General features: G+C 40.2%; 1 protein-coding gene across 6 annotated transcripts in view; it reads left to right on the top strand.

Moving 5' to 3' along the window:
• The first annotated feature begins 6021 nt into the window (after positions 1–6021).
• The window catches only part of ankrd6b (ankyrin repeat domain 6b), a 36955-nt gene continuing 20491 nt past the window's right edge, over positions 6022–22485 (top strand). The window contains exons 1-3 of one of the 6 annotated variants that reach the window (XM_035143474.2): positions 7134–7330; positions 19916–20009; positions 22041–22367. In XM_035143474.2, the coding sequence (XP_034999365.1) occupies positions 22242–22367 (126 nt within the window). In that variant the 5' untranslated portion in view covers positions 7134–7330; positions 19916–20009; positions 22041–22241. Of the gene's footprint in view, positions 6138–7133; positions 7331–19915; positions 20010–22040; positions 22368–22485 lie in introns of those variants that run through there. The other 5 variants (XM_035143475.2, XM_035143473.2, XM_035143479.2 and 2 more) reach the window with 5 other exon arrangements.

Raw genomic sequence — 22485 nt, 5'->3', positions numbered from 1 at the left:
CAAACCATGGAGGATAAAAAAACTCCCTTTACAGTTGTAAAACAATCAGCTAAAAAGCCTCCAGGTCCTCCGGGGTTTCCTCTCATAGTCCAAAAACATGCAGATTAGGATTAGGTTCATTATAATAACTTTATTTGTATAGCACTAATTGGAGACTCTACACTGAAAGAATGTGAGTCTAAATGGTTGTTTGTCTGCATGTTGGCCCTGTGGTACAATGATTAACTGTCCAGAGTGAGCCCAGCCTCTTTCCCAATGTCAGAGCGACCCTCAAAGGATAAGGGGTATAGATAATGGATGGATAGATTGATAGATGGATGGATGGATGGATGGATGGATGGATGGCTCCAAAGAGCTGAAGGGAGCCGCAGACAAGTCGTCTAAGTTACATAATAATATACTTGTGGTCTGATCTGACACCATTGCTGTTTCAGAAACTGTCAGGATTAGAGTTAACGTAACTTAAGAAGTATGAACCATCATGGTGTGTATAATTACTTCTTCGTCTTGATTGCCACAATTACTTTAACCAATTTGAGCAATTTAGAGCTTGAGCTCAAATGTCATTAATCAGCAGTCTGTGGATGACTGGAGAAAGATCAGAGAAGACGTTCACAACTAACAACATCACCATCTGTACAACAATCTAGTAGCCTGGCTCCCAAGTTTCACTGGGTGATTTAAATCCACTGTTAAAGACTGTGATATGAAATATTATATGGAAAACACTGATTATTGTTCTATAAACCATGAACCATACCAACATCAGTTAAACACATGACAAGTTAAATGGATTTCTGGACATATTCATAAACACATGCTGATGACTCAGAGACAGTAGCATTCTGCTGACATCTGCTGGATTTGTTGAGACTCTTTGATGTTTCTTGTCTGAATCCCTTTGTTCAACTGGCAGAAAACTCACCCGCTTACATACTCTGCCTAAGATTGTATAATTTACTACATATGAACAGCAGAGACCTGTTGCCATCGTGACAAGACGAGTCCAGATACTTCACAGTAACTGGGATAGAAAATGTCCTTCAAAACCTCTGTGACCTTTCAGAATCAGTCAGTGATTTATTTTCACAAAAAGTGTGTTGATCTCAGTATGTCATTAATTCTTAATGCTCTCATCTCCTACTTGTCTGCAGTTTAGTCATCTGACAAAACAATCTCCACCCAAGGTTGGCTTGCTCACATTTTCCGGAGCTTTCAGTTGTATTTCTCAGTCCTCATCAGCAGATTGAGTTCGCTCAGATGCCATGAAACTATCATGTAAATGTTTATAACAATAATGTGTGAAAATGGAGCTGTCAGGAATGTGAATCAGATAAAATTAAAATGTATTAATATCTTCATCAAACCTGTTTGATCATATACATAATCCGTTTATATCATCATTTGAAACATGCCCCTTCATCCTGCCTTTATTTTACCCTGAACATCCTTCTCTTTGTCTTTCCACTTAATGGTTTTAACAGTGTATGAAAGGAAATTTGAAAGAAGAGGTTTATAAGTGGAATGTCATGGCTGGATGCACAAGTGCATCCCTGTGAGGCTTTGCAAACATCCTCTGTCCCTGAGCGTTTGCTGATGTGTGACACACAATGCATGATAGTGAAATAAAACAGTCACTCTGCATCAAGCATCCAATCATTTACTGTTGCAGTGCATTGAGAAAGGCTGGCAAGGGAATCTGAAGCTGAGTGATGTGATAAAAAAACAAAAAACATCAGTGTTTATGTCAGAGACGCTTTAACATGATTCAGAGCGTGTTATTTTCAGGTTGTTTTCTGAAACATCAGAAGATGCTGGTTTGGATCCAAATGCGAGTCTTTCCCTCCCTTCACACCTCACAACTGCATAATGTATTGATCTGAATATATAAAAGTTGAAGAGGTGGAAAACAAAAATGGGGAAAATAATGGAAATGCTAAAGGTTATTCAGAGTGGCATTAAATATGAATTTATATTGAAATACCTTGTTTGGGTAGAGTTTTAAGACACTTGAAGTTTAGTTGGGTGTTTCCGTGTTTTTGTTACTGTATACTTCAACTCCTCTGTATTTCAGAGGGGAACGAAAGTCCAAACTGTAACTGTAAGGTTATTTCTATGGTGCTTTGTCCTCATCTCACCACATGGTGGCACTGCATGGTAATGATTCTTTTCATTGTGATGCATCCTCAGGAAACTTTGAATTATATTGTTTCTCACAAATGTTTCACTAATATAAACTTGTCAAAAGGACTTTGGGCTCAGGAGGATATTTCTTTGCCTGCACAAAAATGAATTACCAATAAAGACTAAATTACTTGGTGACAAGCGCTGAAGGAATAGTTAGAGTAAATCTGCTGATGACATCTCCCGTGAACTCATCATCTGAACATTCCACTGCTCAAAGAGAAAATGCAGCTCTGTCAGATTTACAGCACCTCATCATGCAGGCAGATGACAAACTAGGTGGCCGATTGAGGCCCTGCAGCCATCAAACCAACTATGGGAATTTTTCTTTTTCAGCTGTTTTCCAACTTGTCTCACATTGAAGTCTAATGTAGCCTCCAGCCTTATACTTTCATTTTATTTCGGGATATGTTTATTCCCCTATTAGATAGTCATGGAGGAAATAAAGGAGAGATAGAGAGATGCAACACACTATAAAAAAATGTTTTGATTGAACCACAGATGTTTCGGTAGCATCAATGTTTTTAGGTCATAATCATGAAAACATGTAGCAGTGAAGCTCTTGCCTAAAGTGAGAAAACCCAAACACAATTATCACCCAACTCTGCAGATTCCTTCATCTCTACCATAGTTTTTAAGCCTTGTTTAGCTCACTGTTTTGGTTCTGTCCTGAGTGTTATAGGCTTTAAACCCACAACAAGTCCTTAAAGCTAACAAAACACCTAAACACACAGCCACTGTCCTTTCGGGATAACTAAACCGGTAACACAATTTTAACAGTCAACATCAAGCTTGTTTGTAAAGTTAGTAGTGGGGGAAACCTGCTTATACAGTCACAGAGCACTTTATTAGGAACGCCTGTACATCAGCCAATCGTGTGGCAGCAGTGCGATTCATAAAACTACGCAGATCCAGGTCAGGAGCTTCAGTTAATGGTCACATCAAACATCAGCAAGGAGAGAACTATGATCTATATGATATAATATAACAATATATACCATATGATAGAGGGCTTTATGCATATCTCTATCTCCAGGCCCTGTTAAAGGTTTTGTCAGAGAATTTGTGACTTATTCGTCTTTTGATACCTTTAATATCGTGTATGGGAAACCTTCAATCATTGGAATGCATAAGATTTGAATGTGTTTTGTGTGAGGAGGCGTCATCCTGTGTCTGGCATTGGGATTAGATGAACCTTGAGACTGTCTCCATTCTTAAGAAAATAATAACAGTTGTGACTTCGAGTGACCCAGATTTATTATCTGCTCCCTCCCGTTTCTATGGTATTTCAAGTTTTTTTCCTTTGACTGTTGGCGTGTAAAAAATCTGCTAAGGACAACTAGGTGAGGGAAACTGAGGCTTACTGAGTTAATACGTTTATCCACCACTGTGAACACCAATTATAAATTCAGCAATCTTTCACCAAACATCTGTGCAGAAGATGTTTGTTCAGTGACTTTGGCCATGACATGATTAATGGTGTCAGACTGGCTGGTTTGAGTGTTTTTTAAACTGCTGATTTTCACACACAACACAACTCAGATTTGTTTTATTCAGATTTGAGCCGAAACAAAACTCATCCAGAGAGCAGCAGTTCCATGTTGATGAGAGAGATCAGAGGAGAACGGTTGGAGCTGACAGAAATTCTACAGTAAATTTTTTTTACAATTGTGGTTAAAAGACAAGCATCTCAGAATGAACAACAACACGTTTAAACCTTGTGGTGGGTGGTTCTACAGCAGCAGAGACCACATCAGGTTCCAACTCCTGTGTGATGTGGTGCACTCCTGTGTGATGTGGAGATTGGCAGCATGAATGTGCCCCTGACAAATCTGCAGAAATGATGTGAGTCAACATAAGTAGAATTTTATCAACAGATTGCGGAATCGATGGCGAGAGGCGGTGAGGCTGTGAGCAAAGTGAGGGACTATCCGGTGTTAGGGAGGTGTTCCTGTTTGGTCAGTCAGAGTATGAAACAGTGACATATGGCTGTCTATCTTCCTTGAGTTTCAAGCTTTAGAGAGTTGTTGACAAGCAGTAAACACACCACGTATCACATTCCAGACAGGATGACGTTATCTACCCTCAATGGCAAAACAAAAAACCTTTTCCTCTAGCATGACTCAGGAGCCTGTAAACCTGACAATTGTAGAATAATGGGGAGTCAGATTTCTGCCCTGCAGAGTGAGACAAGAGAAATGAAAACAATGTCTCCTGACCATCAGAGGTCACAGGCGGTGAAGGGGGGGGGGGGATTTACCTCATCAAGGTTACTGTGACTGAACTAAAGCCGCGAACATCAGCTGACAAATGACTCGGGGCTTTATCTGCGAGCGTCGGGCCAAAAGATGTCGCCGATCAGGTTTCAGAGGTCTTTGCTCTGAAATCTGTGGGAGTGCAGCTCACAGACTGTCCGCTTCCTAACACAGACTCCTCCTCCTTTCATTGGAGGTGTATTTTCTTCCTGCTCTGGTTTTGTGTTTACAAAAGAAAGCTGCACAGTAACATTTGAACCACTTGTGAATTAACTAGTGGTCTAATTAATTGTTTATTATCTCAAATTATATGTCTAGCTCTACAGGATGGGGACACTTCTGGGGCCAGTGCACCCTTGGATCCACCCCTGTATGTTTCAATCTAATTTTCTAATTTGGCCTATCATATCCACATTTTATACACACACATATGTATTTATGTAATCTGAGGACAGCTCTTTCTAATCTATAGATTCATTAAACACATACAACTGTATTTAAGAGACACCTCAGAGACACTTTGCTTGGCCAGCTAATATGTGTGGGAGTCTGTATGGAAATCTTTTTACTTCAAATAATTCCCTGTTTAGAATTACAAGAATTATAGGTAAAAGTCTATAATTATGGCACATTCCCGACTTAGTTTTGCCAACAAAACACAATAACAACTAAGTAAGAATTGAATTGTTGTAACAGACCTTTTATTTAATGTTGCCACAGAATCCTAATCTTCATGTATTCTCACAATCTACGCTTCCCTGTTCCCTTCATGTGGGATACACTTATCCTCCAGTTTCTGCTTTATCCTCTCGTGCTGAAATCAATCCTGCTTAGTATATTGTACGGGTCAGGCCGTGGCTCTCTGCTTTGTGGCTAGATCCGAACAAGCCCTAAGGTGAGCGCAACACAGTTTCAATCTGCTCTCATTCCACTGACTCACAGTATGAGACAATGATCTATACAGCTGCAGAAGAAAGTGGTTTGGTGTTGGCAGGAGGGTCCCGGCAGAATCATGAAGCAACAGTTTCACTGCAGATATTCCGCACTTCTCCAATATCTGCTTCCTTAAGGGAGCGATTGTCTTAGGCTGACAGCTGCAGACACACCCTTCTTCCTCAGGACAGGGGCCCACACTGGTCCCCGTGGCTTGGGGGTCTCCACTTAAGATGCAGAGAGTCGTCACAGAACAGGCACTTACTCAGATGTCACCATTGTTTATTTAAGAAAGACTTTAAAATATTTCTGCCCACAAAATGAGATCACTCCATAATTTAAAAAAACTTGAGACCAGCAGTGAGTTGAAGCTAATTATGACGTGTTGTAACAAAGCATGATGTAGAACCTGTGCTTTCTACCTCAGGCATGTAGTGGTCACAGCAATTTGTTGTCATCAGTCATGGAGACCACCGTCGAACTGTGGTCTGGCTGAGTCTACTGTTTATTCTCTGTAAATATTCAGAGCCTTTATCCATGTCTGTCAAGGGCTTTCGTTGTCTTGCATTTCACAAACCTAGATTTACTTGTGCCGCCCTCTCTCTCTTTTCAAGGACCTCCTCCTGGGAGTCCCCAGGGCCTAGTTTGGGAGCCACTACACATTCAAATGGCTTCTCAGCATGTATGACGTCCTCCTCAGCCTCGAAGGAGCTTTAAACCTGGTGATGTCACCGGCTCATCTGGGGTTATCAGAGCGTGGTCAGGGTGAGTAGAAAATTTGTAATAGAAAGCATGTGACGTTTTAAAGAGCTGTGCCCAAATTCCTCACTACACAAAATCTAAGGTTGTGAGTCTGAACTGTACACTTACATTTTTACAAATGTAAGTATACTCATTCAAACTATAAAAAAAAGTATATATACAAAAGTATAAAATTCTTGGGGGGGGGGGAGCAAACCTCATTGCCCTCTATGTTGTTACATTTTCACTGACACATGTTGGTGCATGTATTACATCGTTTTCTTGTCGTGGAGTGAAACCAACACCCTGTTTTTTTGTGTACAACTGCACAGGATAAGATCTTTGCAGTGTTACGGCAGCAAAAAGGAAATAATAAAATACACACAAGGTATAGGCATATGTGTATATATACACAGTATATGTGGAATATATACACAACGTAAAAACCCAATTATAAAACAGTATTGCACATATGATATTGAGATAGAAAATGATTATTACACAGTTAAGTTAGTTGAAAAACCTGAGTGAGATATATAAGGTGCACTACATGGAAGAATGTGCTGATTGTACCGTCTCACAGAAGAGACCTGCCACACCTCTCCTTCAGACACTTTGGGTTAATCAGTGTGAGAACGAAGGAGCTGCAGATATCTATGTTACATGCTGTGTGCAGTTATTATGTAACGTGGAGGCATGGGCAAAGAGACTAGCGAATTACTGAAATGTCCCTTTGCAGTATACTATCTGAGGTGCTATAATAAAACTTGAGCTTGTTATTTCATTTAAATGTCCATGATCGTCAGCCCAACACCTCTGGGCTAAGCAGCAGATCTCTTGCCACAATAGATGACACGCTCCGTTCGCATGGTTTTGTTTGAGTTGAGCAGCCAAGGGAGAGAAGTGGGGGATGATCCATTAGATTAGATTAGAAAGTTGGACAGACTGCAGCTGCCATGTGCGTCTCCTTCTTCTTCCTTTCCAAGTGGCGACACAGTCTGTTGACATGCAAATTACACAGAGAGGAGGAGGAGGAGGGTGAGGAAGAGGAGAGGAGGAGGAGGAGGGTGGAAGACAGCAGCAGTGACTGTGTGTGAGAGTGAGTGAGTGAGTGTGTGTTCACTTTGTAGTTTCCTCTCTCTGAAACTAACAAACATTTGCTGCGCGGGGCTGAGGGACTACAGCTAACACACCGCCGTCACTCCACTCGACACTTGGTGAGTCTGTGTGTGTGTGTGTTCTCCTCCTGTGTGTGTGTGTGTGTGTGTGTGTGTGTGTGTTTTTAAACATCCCGTATCTGTGTTCATGCGTTCGTGCTTCTCGCCCCTGTTCCCTGGATGGTGGCTGGACTCTGTGTTGAGACTCTGCGCAGCGACCGAAAACAAACCTCAGCTAATTCCAGGTCACGTTAGCTTAGTCGCAGCTAACACAGCGACTTTATCACTCATCTATTCTTTGGTTCCTCTCTCCTTTCTCGTTAATACACCTCCAATATTAGTCATTAACTTGTTTCGACTTAATGTTGATTCTATAGAGACTTTATTTTAGTTTTAGTTAAGTTTATTTTGGTTATTTCAGTCAAAATAAAACTATACAATTTAACCCAATCCATAAAGGACAAAGTGCAGGAAGAAGAAACATTTCATATTACCTGACCCTTTCTTATAAATAACATAAATACAAAACCATGACTTTTTTTGGTTTTCTTTCTTTCCACACACAACATAACAAATCAATTAAAGTAAGATATATTTATTATCTTATCTAATTCTAAAGGAAATATAAAAAAATTAATGGAATAGAATTGAATGTGTACAGTGTAGATTCCATAATCATTATATATCAATCAATTGCCAACATCAATATTATCAATATGTTACTGTTTAAGTCTTAAGTTGAATAATATTTGAGCAACGTTTTAAACCATTTTGCTGAGAATTCCCAAGTTTCACTCCATAAACAGAAATACACATCGGTTTAAACGTAGTGCGTGCATATGGATTTTTGAAATTCTACTTCTACTTCCTTCTATGATCGATGTCGGTCGATGTTAATATAAACATCTTCTGTTGGTTTTCAGGTAGCAGGAACCATCTCTGGCTTTACACATAATATTTTTAGGTCAACTAAATCTTTAAGTTTTAACACATGACTTGATAAACAGTCAGTTCTTTTACATCAACCTTTCTCATTGCTCTTTTCTCTAATACTGACAAGTGTGTAATATTAGTTTTACTTTGAATAGAAATCACATTTTATAATCCCACTTTAAAATAAATTCATATTTAAGTTTAAATTCCTCTCTGCCAAACATTAAGAAAGCTACCTTACTCGTGTGTGTGTGCAGCTCGCTATTGAATACCAAGATATTCAGTGTTCTCATTATATTCACTGTATTCCCCCATTACCTTAGTTTCTGCTGTTGCACACATATTATTCAGTTATTATTCCTGCAAAAATGTGTCACTATTGAAACAGAAGGATTTGCCCTCGCCTCGGGTGAATATATTATAACCATGTGTGTGTGAGAGAAGTATCTGAAAACAACAGAATATTAAGCAGTAGAAAAGTGAATTATGACAATGGGTGCAAATTAGCCAGCGCTGTATCTGATGCAAATTAGGCTACAGCCCCTGGAAAATAATACCAGGAAAATGTGAAATAAAGTAGGCTTAAGTGAAATCCTCTCTGCAGTGTGGAACTTGCCCTCGGGCTTAACCTAAATATTTAAGACTACAAGGGTTCACATTGAGGGTATTTAGCCCGTTGAGAATATGAGCTTATTAGGAAAGGCTGGTCAGTAATGTGCTATAATGATCATATGCTAAGTACAGCAACTTACACCCAGAGGGCAGGACTGGTTGTTGTCACCTAGTAGTGTGTAGGATTCCAATGGGTTGTTAGTGTTGTAAGGGTGAACTCAGGGTCCAGGGAGCCTGGAGGGAATAGTTTCATTTTTGGGTGGACTTCTCTTCAGAGATTGACTGGAGACGTCTGTGTTGTTGGGAATGTGGCTGCGTCGTTCTTATGTTAAAGGCAAACCCTGGAGAAAACCCTGACCTAAGTGTGTGGACGTTCTCTAGAGTTCACATCTGACAGCTTGAGTGTTCACTTTCAGTTTCCTCACACCTATAATATACACTCACATTATCAGGAATGCCCTACTTATACTGGGCAGGGCATGGATTCCATAAGATGTTGGAAACATTCCTTTCGAGGTTCTGCTCCAGGTTGACATGACTACATCATCGTTTGTGCAGCTGCACATTCATGCTGCCAATCTCCTGTTCTACCGCATCCCAAAGATGTTCTACTAGATTCACTTTGGGCACTGACGTTCACTGAACTCACTGTCATGTTAATGAAACCAGTTTGAGAAGTCTTTGGCTCAGAGACATGGAGCATTATCCTGCTGGAAATATCCATTAGAAGATGGTAAACTGTGGTCCATAAAGAAATGAACATGGTCAGCAACAAGGCTTGGCATTCAAACAAGGCTTGGTATTTGATATGTTGTTCATTCTGAGATGCTTTTCTACTCACCACACTTATAAAGAGTGCTCATCCGAGTTACCTTAACATTTCAGTCAGTTCCAACCAGTCAGTCCATTCTCTTCTGACCGCTCTCATCAGCAAAGCGTTTCCATTCCCAGAACTGCTGCTCACTGGATGTTTTTTGTTTTTGGCTCCATTCTGAGTCAACAAATCTACAGACGTACAGTATGTGTGTGAAATCCCAGCAATTTCTGAAATAATCAAACCAACAATCATGTCATGGTCAAAGTCACTGAGATCCAATTCTTTCTCCATTCTCATGTTTGACATGAACATTAACTGAATGCTGACCTGTATCTGCATGTTTTTAGTTTGTACGATAAAGCAGGTGTACTTGGCTTATATATCCTGACAAAAAGGGAAACAATAACAACAATATCACATTTTAGTGTTTGGTTCTGGTGGATGATGGCATGGAATGTTTGGAAACCACAGCACAAGGGCCGGGAGATACTCTCTTAAATATGGTCCTCCACACTGATTGTACAGCTTTTCTCAGGAGGCTGAGACAAACTCATGTTGAGTAAATTGACTTACATGTTTACTCATATTACTCAAATACTCAGCTGATATTTTCAAATCTTTGTTTAAAAAAAAGAAGAATTTAATTAAACTTTTCTATTTCCTAAACTTCTTTTTTTTCTTAGTTCCCCAGAAGGTGAGATTTCCACCCGAATACAGTGACATGTAACGCAGCCTCTCAGTGTGAGGTCTGTGTGAGGCTGATGAGTGCATCCACACAGTTAGAGTAAGGCCAACCACCTCACCCATGTGTCCATCTGCTCTTGTCCTCTGGGAGCTAATGAGCACGGCACAGTGCTGTCGAGGTCAGAGGTCACCATGTGTATAATGGGAACATAATACGTTTAATGGGTCACAGGGCGGGGGTGGCTGGTTTGGGGCCACCTTGTACAGGATCCAGAAACTAGACACTGTACGAGAGGTGATTATTAGATTTGTCAGATGGTGAGATGGTGCCTGGTGCAAATACAGATGATGAGAGCAGCCAATTCCCATATTGCTTTGTGAGTGAAAATCAATGTCGAAGCATCACATACGTTTTACTATCCCTCTATAGTAAGTTAAATGTACTGATTCTGAAATGCTTTCTAAGGAGATAATATCACTTTGCAATCAGATTTACACACACAATTTTAAGCCCAACCTCAGGTGGTAGTGTAAACGGACAAATCATGGGATTAGCGCTCAGTTTTTCATAGTACTGCTTCCTTAGTGAGGCACTGCAAGTGAATATCTCTGAGGCATAAGAAAAGGAGCTTTATCCAGTCCTTTGCCTTGCAGGAGCTCTAAATACCACTTAAAGTCTTTATGACTTGAAAACAATGAACTCTATAGCCGTGCACAGCCCCTCGCCCTCCCTCAGACACTGCACCTGCTTTCAGGAAGTTCTATGTGTGTGCAGAGGATTAAAGAAATGGAGGGAAGCATTGGTGTATGCACACTAGGGCTGGATAAAAAAGGTTTTTAGAGTAATCAAAATATTTATTTGAGTGACCCAATGCCCACAATGATTTCTGTATTTGCGTCTTTTCCACGTTCATTTGCAAGTGTGTGCAGTACTTTTTTGTTGTAAGTGGTTCATTCAGGGCTGGATTAGTTGCAAAATGTCTGCTTTGTGGTAAGTTAATTATAATTATTATACACATTTTTTATTTTACGTTGAAAAGTAACAGATGATGACTGGCAACAGTTCCAACAATTTACACTGTCCTGTGCTGCAGTTTATGGGACTGTTGTGACAGGATGGTTAGCTGGCTGTGGCTGTCCTGTTGTGAATCTAGAGATTGTATCTGTGAGAGGAATGGACTAAAAATAGATTGATTTAAACTGCGGGTTTGTGTTTGTTGAGGAGATATATCCCTCTATAAGATGTAAGGCCATAGAATCAAGCAAACAGGGTGTGGTTTCTAGTTAATTCCATTTGAGCTAATGCTAGTCACCAGCTACCTGCGGATATGAAGCTGATATCACAATGTGCAGATGAATTAGTGAATAGTCTGTGTTCCAAGGGAGGGAGTGCAGAAAAATCTGCCCCCCCCTCAGCTGACACTCAGCAGGAGATGTGGCATTGCGAGCAGCTCCTTTGTCTCAATTTTGGGGGGCTGTATTTGTATATTTTATGCGTATGTGTGCATGTGCAAAAAGACCTGTTAGTAAAGTAATTTCTTTTGTTGTGTGTATTTGCGGCACATGTATTATCAAATTGATGAATTTGGTCTCTGTATGAATCTCCATTAGGTGACGATCAGCAGCAGAGATGCTGCGCTAAGCTTGAATTCAAGCCTCACACTGTGGGATAAATGAGGTTACCAGTAAGATTAACAGTGCACTGGAATACGCGAGATCTTGTTTACATGCAACACAGAGCCACTGGTTCAAATGAGCACAAGTATGAGAACCATTTTTTGTGCAGAACTGTGCTTGAGTGCGACAAATCAGTCAACACAGTTTTTCGGTCACTACGATTTAGTGTGAATCCTTTGGAGAGGATTTGTGAGAAAATAGTCCACTAGATGTCTTCTTATTTCTTACCTCTTAAACCTAACTATCACTATCCTCCAAATGTAAACCATGGTCTGACTTCCCATGGGAGTGTTTTGTTTTACAAGGCCAGTTTCCCAGCATTTTCACACAATAAGGTATTATACAATGAAGATAAAGAACAGAAGGAAAATATATTAATGCAAAGTTCAATCCTGTTCATCAGTTATCAGGGTAAGACATGTCTGTGTTTATTTATTTAGATATATTTATTTTTTACTCTGAAAATATAAAAAATCAAATGTATATCGATTTATACTAGAGTTGTACTAAAATACATTAAATGTTCTTAATGTTATTTTTAGTCCTATCTTGTATAAGTTGACCTCTGTACTAGTTATTTAGATGGCTATCACATCTGGCTCGGCTGTCACATGGATGACAGAAGGTTTATTTCCAGCATTGATCTTAGGATAAGCCAGCAGCACGTCAGCCTCGTATGTCTCTGCACAAAATGCAAAAGTACTTTACAGTGATTAAACTGATGATGTAGTCGTACATATTTGTCCAGCATTCTCTGGAGAATTTATGGTCCATTTTGTCCATCATAAACGCTTCAGTCAGCACAGATCTCTCTGCTTCACTGTGAGCTAGCTATCACTGAAACAAATCTCGGGATTAGTTAATGGGTCAAAGGATTGTTTTAACCTGGTTTTGGCACTCTGTCCCTGACTGGTGAAAGGAAAGACAGATGGCTGAGATTTGAGTGAAATCCGGGGACAGAGGAAAGGGTTGAGGGGGACCTTCCATTCTGGCCACTTGTAAATCATATAATCATGTTTGTGATGGGAAAAGCCCTCCTGCTGAGTGAAAAGCTGCACTGGTAATAGCCTTTGATGGGAAGCTGCATGTAATATATCTGTTACTGTGTGTTGTTCGTCATTTACAGTCAGATTTAATGCTGGCCCAAAATAAATGAATGATGTTTTCTTTTTGTATTTGTCGAGTTCTATATAGTGCTTTGAACTCTTTCTTTCTCTCTTTTCTCTCATTCTCCTTCTTTCACAAACACATTTACCAGTAAGTAATAATTGGACTGACCATTGGCAGCATCCCGTCAAGTTTGTGGACTGTCAAAACATCCATTAAAATTCCATGGAGATTTTTATGTTTATTCTCAGGCAGGGAGACCTGGTCATGGTTCCAGCTGTATTACTACGATAGGCAGTTTTCAGCAGGCAGGCAGATCTAGGTTTTTACACCTGCTTTCTCTGTGTACCTGTCACTGGGGCTCTGTTGTGCATTAGCGCAAACTGTGTGCTCTCACGGGTAACATGAGAGCGTGCTCTACCGCCACAGTATGAATCTAATTCTGTGGGAAAAACTGCTCGTACCCTTATGTCACACACTTAAAAAATCTTTCACCTTTTCCTGCCTATTTGGTATTTTTATGTCAAATTAAGTTTTTTCTTGTTTTTGGGGACTGAAAGGCTCTCGTGTCCACATTAGATGAAAATGAAACCCATTAAAACCTTAGACCCTCATGAGAACAAGGAAAATACTTTCTAAAGGGAGAACGCTTGGGAGGGTCTACTCCGAGGGGTTCCCCTCCAGGACAGTCAAGAGTGGACGTGTGACAAGATTGGCAAATCAACCTCAGCATCAGGAGACATATTCTTTACATAATAATTGTTGATATTGTCAGCGTTGGTGTGAAGTTTGGAGTGTGATTTGTCTTGGTTACCTTAGTGAGTTATACTTTATACTCTTTATAAATAAGAAGAAAGTGCTCTCTGGCAATCGAGTGCTGTAAATAGTTTGGGCGCTAAACTGCCCTTGTAATGTAGTTCCACCTTCTTCCTCACGTAAAGTAACATATAGAAAAGGGATTTTAGAAGATGGAGACTGCTCCATAGACAGCGAGTTAATCATTACTGGCTCTTCTAAAACTGCTGCTGTGTTTGTGTTTCATTTAACGCTTGAAGTATTTTCATTAAAAGAAAAAAACTGACAGAAATTGGAGATGGTACAAAGCTGTAAATCTTGCGGTAAAATGTTGGTAGATGAACACTTATACACTTCTTCATGTATAAGAGATGAGATGTTGTGGCTAGTTCAGGGAATTTGCAGTGTATCAGTGTGTTAAAAGCTCATGCAGTGAACCATGGAACTGAAAAGTCATGAAGGTGTTCTTTATGGGGCTGTGAGAGCACATACAAGAGCTGACCCACATAACAGAGAATGTACAGCAGGCAGGGTTGTAGCTCAAAGCGCTGAAGTTAATTATAGTGCATTCATACCCTGCCTCATTGCACAAAGGTAATACAGATTTAGTTTTTAATGTTTTCATCCCAGATAAGAGGTACACACTGCAGTGAAGGATATATTTTTTTATTTTCAGTGCTGTGCTCTCATCTGAGAGCATTTAAAGTTTAATGACCCCGCTTGAGGGAATTTTTTACGTTCAGATATAGAAAATAAACTACTCTGTTTGAAGTGTGCACAGCACTTCATTTTGTCTGATCAGTGACAAACATATGATGGAGCCTTTGAAGCACTACTGGTTCCTTGAAGGGGGTTAGTTAGAAAGACAAATTCCAAATTAGGGCCTTGTTTTTACCTAGAGCCTGACCAATATGTTAGTTGGCTGATAATATTGGCTGATATGAGCCTTTCCCAGACATATCCATATCAGCATCTATTGCCAATATGACCAATATATCGTATTGGAGATTTTCTTTACTCCCCCTAAAAATCATTATTGATCAGGCTTTATCTTTATCCCCCAGCATACAATTCTTTGAAATCAGTTTGTCCATCTATCTGTATTTATAAATGTCATCTCTTGATGTTCCATTTCCACACTGGATTCCTACCCTGACTTTTTAAAGAACATTGGTATTTGGGGTATTTTTGGGGTCCCTCAGTGGGTGACATTAATGTCTTGTTTGTCAGATCTTAATCTCACACCCACAACAATTTAAATTTAGAGTTTCTAGATTGAAGTTTTGAACAGGGATGCTGATGTTGACAGATGGGCCCTAGCGGTTAAATTCCTGGCATACTTTAGATATCAATTGCTGTTCAGGGTCTGTCCTTGGTAACAATGTCTTCAGCTTCCAAGGTGAAACCATAGTGTGTGTCGCTGACTCAGCATTATTCATCAGCTAAACACTGTTTTGAGAGGTGCTATTCAGGGCTGTCATGGTAATTTGATTTAAGTGGCACACTTACACCAGAGTCTGTGTCGCTATATCACTCCATTTATAACATAATGTCAACTGACAATTGTTATAATTTGGAAAATCTAGGAGTTTATTGTAGTGTTAAATAGTAAACCAGCCAATACCCCATAATTACAAAGCAAAAACAGAGTTTTAGAAATGTTGCACATTTATTAAAAAGGAAAAACTCAGTATTTCACTCAGTGCTAAGTGTAGCACCTTTGGCAGAGATTACAGCCTCCAGTCTTCTTGGGTATGATGCAAGAAGCTTTGCATACCAGGATTTGGGAATTTTTTCCCACAGCTTTATCAGGTTGGATCGTGACCATCGGTGGACAGTTATTTTCAGGTCTCTTGAGAGAAGTGTGAATGGATTCAATGCAGGGCTCTGGTTGGGTCACTCAGGGACATTCACAGAGTTGTTCCTTGGCCACTCCTGCATTGTCTTATCTTTGTCCTTAGAATGGTTGTCATTCTTGAAGGTGGCCTTTTGGTTCAGTGTGAGATCCTGAGTTGGATGCCTGATTTCCTGACGCGACATTTAGACTTGAGGCCAAACAGTTCAGTCTTGATTTCATCAGACCAAACAATCTTGTTTCTCACAGTCCAAGAGTCCTTGGGACTCCTTAGGTGCTTTTGTGTGTCTTTCATTGAGGATAGGTGTCTGTCTGGCCACTCTGCCACAAAGCCCAGATTGATGTATGCTGCATTTAATGAGCAAAGTCTGAAGAGCATTTTTAGTTTAGTGAATAAATCAAACAGATTGCTGAGACATTCCAAGTTCATCAATGCTGAAAACAGTCAGCACATCAATTTGAGGAGACACAATGAGACACAAAGAGCTGACACATCCCTTACTTTACTTTCAGGAGCTTCCCCTAACTTGGCCACTTACTTCTAGCCTCTGGATGTTAAGTGAATGTGGCCCCTCATCACATTTTACCTCCAATCAATACAGAAAATCTGGTAATTTCAAAGGGTTCACAAACTTTTTTTTTACCACTGTTTGTGCTTGGACTTAAAACTGTGGGGCCGAGGACAGTTTTTTGAATTTTGCTGGTGTAGAATAACCACAGCTGTATTCTCCGGTCACAGGGTCACATGGCACACTGACATACTCTTTATAACAGCTGTAAAACCAGTCACTTTTGACTTAAATTGCTCCAATACTTCAGCACTTATCATGACACTGATTACAGCTTTGAAAGGCTTGTGAGTTATCTTCAGCAATTGTAGCTTTTGACATCTAAGCCTTAATTGATAGGAAGGGCACTGCTAAGCTGTCATTCACTGCCATATAAAGTTCAGGCTGACGTGTTCCTGACCTCTCTCCTCAACTTACAGATGCTCCGTGTGTGTGGGTGGAAAACCTGAGTGGTTCAGTGGTTAGGTTGGGTTCCAAAGATTTTAGAGAAAGTTTGATTCCCACTGTTGCCTTAACATTTTGTTTATTAGTTCAGTCTGTCTCACACAGGTGTAAAATGTTTGCTATAAAGATAATTGTCAATAATTGTTGTGATAAGTGTCACATTATTATTTCTTTTAAGTTTAAAAACTGATTGTAGCTCCTGAGTGAAGGTTGTGATTTTAAACTTTTCTGTATGAAAAGAAAATGACCAACAGCAAAACATTTTACAAATCAATTTTGATCAATTTTATTTTATACCTCCACACTGTGCTTTCACAATGCATAAGCATTATAGCAACATATATTGAACCTTTATTATATTGCTATTGATGAAAATTACATTGCGATAATTATTTATACTATCACCCATCCCTACTCTATCTTAAACCAACTCTATGCTTAACCTTTAAAGCAGGTCTTATTTACTCTGACCAGTCTAGCAGGATTTCTTGTCTTTGTTTCTTTATGTTTGAATAGTAAACAGTATTGGCTATATGGTTATACTTTTCTACTAAACCCCTTTGATGATCTAATGAATGAGCTTAAATTGTCCGTGCTGTTATTATAATTATAAATACATTTAAATGCTATGCTGTCAATTTCAATGATTAAAATTGTAACTCATTTATGGGACTGAATCTGTGAGACTGATTTTATGAGACTCATCTGAATACCCTGATTACACCTACATTGAAAAGTTCTAATAGAACCCTACAACCTATTGCTGCCACATTTTTCTGTTCTTTGTAACCTTGGTCCCTGTAATTTAGATTGTAACTCATTTACGACGGAATACTTTCCAACACCACTTCTTCCAGGTGGGAACCAACACGGATACAAAGCAGGGTGTCAGTATGACAGGGAGGTTGTTTTCAGGAGCGAGCAGGTTAATAAGTATTCTCCCGGGCCTCCTCCCTGAGCCATGTGAAAAGCGAGGGCTTGGCATTTCTTGTTTTTGAACCGAGTCCTGAGTTCCTAAAAGTTTACACAAAAGCCTTGTTGCCTAGCGGCGTGTGAGAACCCTCACTGTGACGGCGAGGCCTGCTTTTGTGTTTGTGGGTCTCTCACTGAAAAAGATCTTCTTTAGAATCAACTGGAATGCAGCCGGGTAGAGAATCCCCCCCACCCTTTTCTTAATCTTGTTCATTTTCTGCTGGCAGGAAGGAGCCATTCAAACGCTTCTTGCAAAAAACCTTTTCATGCATATCAGGCACTAATCACTTTGTGTGGTCTGATAAAAAAAATGTGGCAACGTTTAAACTATGAAATTTGTCAGACACAAACCTCTGGTCACTTCTGCATGTCAATCTGAATGATGACAACATTTATTGTGCTGTAAAAACATGTTTTTGATTTATTGTGAGCAGTAACACAATTATATGGAGAGCAAAGAGAGTTTAAAACTTTAAATAACAAGCGCCCTTTTAAACAGCAACTTGAATTTTCTATTATTTTTACTTCTTAAAACACAAACAATTTAAAACTTGCACTGATGTGAAACCTCTAAATGATTCCTTTTAAGGGAAGATTGGATCACTATATGCTCCAGAATATTTTCACCACAAGAGCTCATCCATCCTTGTATTCTGTCACTACCATCCTGCTTCAGTGAGTCCAAACAATGCCACCAATTCAGAGAACAATACAAACAACTCACTTTTCTTCTTTTGCATAACAGGGGCGTGTACTACGAAGCAGGATTTGCGGTTATTGGGGTCACTTCAGGTTTACTTCAGGGTTTTCAGTCTCATTCACTTTGTATCGGGGTAAATCACCATGGTTACTTATGCTGAACGGCTAGGTTACGTTGGAGATAAAAGATCAAGCAGTATAAAAGCACAGCCCACTGGTCAATGGATTCCTTTGAAACATGACATCACCGTTCTTAGAGGATCCTGTGGAGCTGGTGTGGATTGTTAGAGGGTCTCTGAAGAGGACAGGGGTCCTCAGAGACCGACAAAATAATATTACCTACTCTGATGAGTATCCTTATAGGGAATGATAAATGTGTGATTGGTTAAGTTGATCCCCACCACTAACACACCCAGTACATCTCAGTCTCTTTCCAGATGCGTCAGGCACATCCCGTCACCAAAATACCAAATGTGCTCAGTCGCCTTCCGTGCGCCATGGTGCTTGAAAATGGGATCATATGTTTTTTTGACTAGTAATTGCAAATGTTTCCACCACAGTGTGTCCTCAGAGTCGGTGCAGACAGTGTGTGTCAAACTAAAGCTCATTATAGAGGCTACATCATGTGATTAATTGAAACATTTCATCTCTCATCCAAAAGGCTTCTTCACTTCTGTTCCACAGGTCTCATTAGTAGAGAACAGATTCATGTCTCATCGCCCCAAGTTATTTATCTTGTTCCCACACGTTATTATGTCGTGTTCACTTAATAGACTTTCTTTTGTCACCAGGGGGCTCCGTAACCATTTTTTTTTGTTACCAGCTTTCCATCCTGCATTTACCAGCTGTTTCTTTTAGTCTCTTTTACTTTCTTTTTAGATAATGTGTTTGTTCTACTTGTATTTTTATGATAGAACAGTTTGCTCCTGTTGGCTCAATATGTGGCTCTGCTGCCAGTGATTGGTGATTGGTCATATGTAGTAAACCCCGCCCCTTTTTCGTGCATGCGCTCAGATCTTGATGAGGCGAACCTGGGTTGATTTAATGAGTTGATAACCAGTGCTTTGTGACTACTTAGCCTGATTGTGATTGTTAGGTTAATTTCACCCGGATATCAAAAAGATATCCTGGATATGTTGAACTTCCTTCGTAGTACAGGCCCCAGGTCAGTTATAGGCTTATAGGGGTAATTGGAACACATAGCAGCCAATAACATTCCTTTTTGATTTGCATTGTATAAAGTCCAGTTCCTAAAAGGACAAGAATTTGTGTTTTTGGGAGTACAAAGGAGTTTCCATGCACATTCCACACAGAGTCTTGACCCCATCACTTTCCTTTCCCGCCTCCCTCCTAAACACAATGGTAAAAAGATAATGAGTGCATTCATGAAGACCTGTAGCAACAAGTGGAACTCAAAACATGTGCTGTTCAACACAGACATACACAAATTAACAAAGAAACTTCACTTTTGCCTTTACCAGCTTCCTCCTTCTTCATCAGCCTTCCTCTGTGTTTGCTGTATACTGGTCAGCAGAGCCCACTGCAATTACAACTCCCACCGCATGCACAGTTTGTGTAAGTATGTACACATTGATTTACGGACACAGTGCACCCACCCTCACAGGAGGTTATGTGCAGGCAGCTGCATGTAGAATATAGAAGACTGGTCGGTTTTAGTGTTGTCTTCACCTCATTTGGAACAGGATGTGTCCACATGTGTGGCTGGGGCTCCATTGTATTTCCAAGCTCATCAGGCAGATACTTTCATTAGGCTAGTTTTGACTTTTTGATAGTAATCTCCTGGAGTTACTTTTCAAAAGAGATCAAGATATTGTCTCTATTGTAATTGTAATTTTTGGGCTTGTGCACAAAAAATTATTTGGCAGTCAAACTGAATTGCACAGCAAGGGTTCATGGTTCAGTTGAAATGAAAGGTTAGTGTTTTGGAAATAATCCATTTCTCTCTCTGGATGTAGCCATGTATGCCTGCGGCGCTGTGAATCAGTCTTGTTGATGTCATCTGCACCATGTTGTCTCATTCTCTGCTGTGTTTCCAGTAATGAAAAATGCAGTCATTAGAGGAACTGTCATCACAGATTAGACTCCAGGGATCAGATGGGACGTGCCTCTTCCTCTGCAGGGTAGAGCTGTATAATCAGTGTTGAGTTGAAAACGTTGTTTTCACCATCTCTCACATCCTGTGTCTGTCTCAGGTTACCAGTTTGTTCGTATATGACCTTGTCATGTTCCTGTGGAAATTACCTGTTGCAGGGTGCTAATCCTTTTCACCATGCTGTTTATTCTGTAAAAATGTACCACCCATCTCTAGATAAGTTGTATTTGCAATGCAACTTAATATCTTAGGCTTAGGCTAATTTACATTATTATCAATGTGATTGTGATTTGATAAGAGGTTTTTTGAAAGGTCGCAGAGCCACTGCTGGGAAGGCATCTCAGGAAGAAACGTAACAGTATCTTCAACCCTGCCAGAGATGGGTTCTGATAACTGTATCCATTTTGATACATGCAGAAGATGTTCTCAGGTAAAATCCTGCTAAATAGTACTACTCAGCACACATTTTATTTTGAAAGCACCTGCACTTCTGGCTAATGATAGAGCATTTTTAAGACCTGAGTATCTTGAGCTACAGTAGACTGGTCTTGCTGTTGTAACTGGGTCAGACCACTAAGGTGCGTTCTTGTGGCTTATCACAACTACTAATGAAGACAGTAATGTTGTGTTCATCGGGCTGCCCTTTTAAAAGAATGATTAAGGCCATAAGAACATTTGAACATTGTCTGTACTTAAATTGAAGGAACAACACATTTGTAATCATAACTGATAGAATTAATACCCAAGATATGGAACTTAAATAATTTCTAAAATTATAGTCTAACCAAAATTTCATAACTCAATCGATCATTTTACTAAGAAACAAAAAAAAAGTTGATTTCTTTTCCCATTGAACTTCCATTTTCACCGCCTAGGCAATTTTCTGAAGGTTTCAGAAAACGGGCATCTACAGAACATTAAAGCAAGCTGGTAACAAACAGAATCTATTTAAGAGATTCATGAAATGCATTATTAGGGCAACAATGCCTTCCACTGAGCTTGTAAAGACGGAGACACTGTATGACAGCTCAATGTCTGTCAGTTGTTGGATTTTAATGATAATGAGAAATAAGATGAGTCTCTTGAGGTGCGGCAGCCTTTTTCCTTTTTATCGCTCTCTTTCCTGTGGTTAGACCAAAACCACAGAAGTGTGTCACAGAAAAAATCAGCAAACCACAGGAGTGTGTGTGTGTGTGTGTGTGTGTGTGAAGTGTGCAGTGATTAGGACCATGTTCTTGCTTGTTTTGTTTCGGTCTCACTGTGTGTGAAGAGCTTGCGTCGCTGTACAGCAGTGACCAAATTTGACCCCTCTTTGTGGCTCTCATTGCAGATTATTTCAGTCCAGCTCACATGATCACACAAGGGCTGGACAGTAGTGATGTCGGTCCGCTCTGCACATTCCCTTGTTTTCCTGTTTGCCAGCTTACTATGAGCGGAGCACATGCTGACTTGTTTTCACTCCATTCATGTGTTTCCTGTTCTCTTCCCTGCAGCTAAGAGGATGAAGGGGAGGAATCCTGGCGCTGTGTGGGGTTTTTAGCAGCAGAAGAATCAGACACACTGGCAGCCTCTCCAGCTCCTGTTTGACACCTCTGTCTGTCAAGGAGCTCACCATGAGTTAGAGGGCATCGGCGAGCATTGCCAAAGCTGCCTTCCTCAGCATCTGGAGACAGCAGCATCATTCGCCCTGCTTCATGAGCCAGCAGGATGCGGCTGAGGTCCTCGCACTCTCCGAGCGCCTCCTCATAGCGTCACACAAGGGACAGGCCGACAATGTGGTCCAGCTTATCAACAAGGGTGCAAAAGTAGCTGTCACCAAGGTGAGTGAATGTGCTGTGCTGTGCTGCAGTCAGGTCTAAATTTCCATTTGAGCCACACTTTGGTCCATGACTGGATATTACAAGAACTTCCACAGCTGAAGCATTTGGGTTGGTTCCA

Source organism: Hippoglossus stenolepis, chromosome 20 (assembly GCF_022539355.2).
Source record: "Hippoglossus stenolepis isolate QCI-W04-F060 chromosome 20, HSTE1.2, whole genome shotgun sequence".
Taxonomy (NCBI): domain Eukaryota; kingdom Metazoa; phylum Chordata; class Actinopteri; order Pleuronectiformes; family Pleuronectidae; genus Hippoglossus; species Hippoglossus stenolepis.
This window is presented reverse-complemented; position numbering and strand designations above follow the sequence as displayed.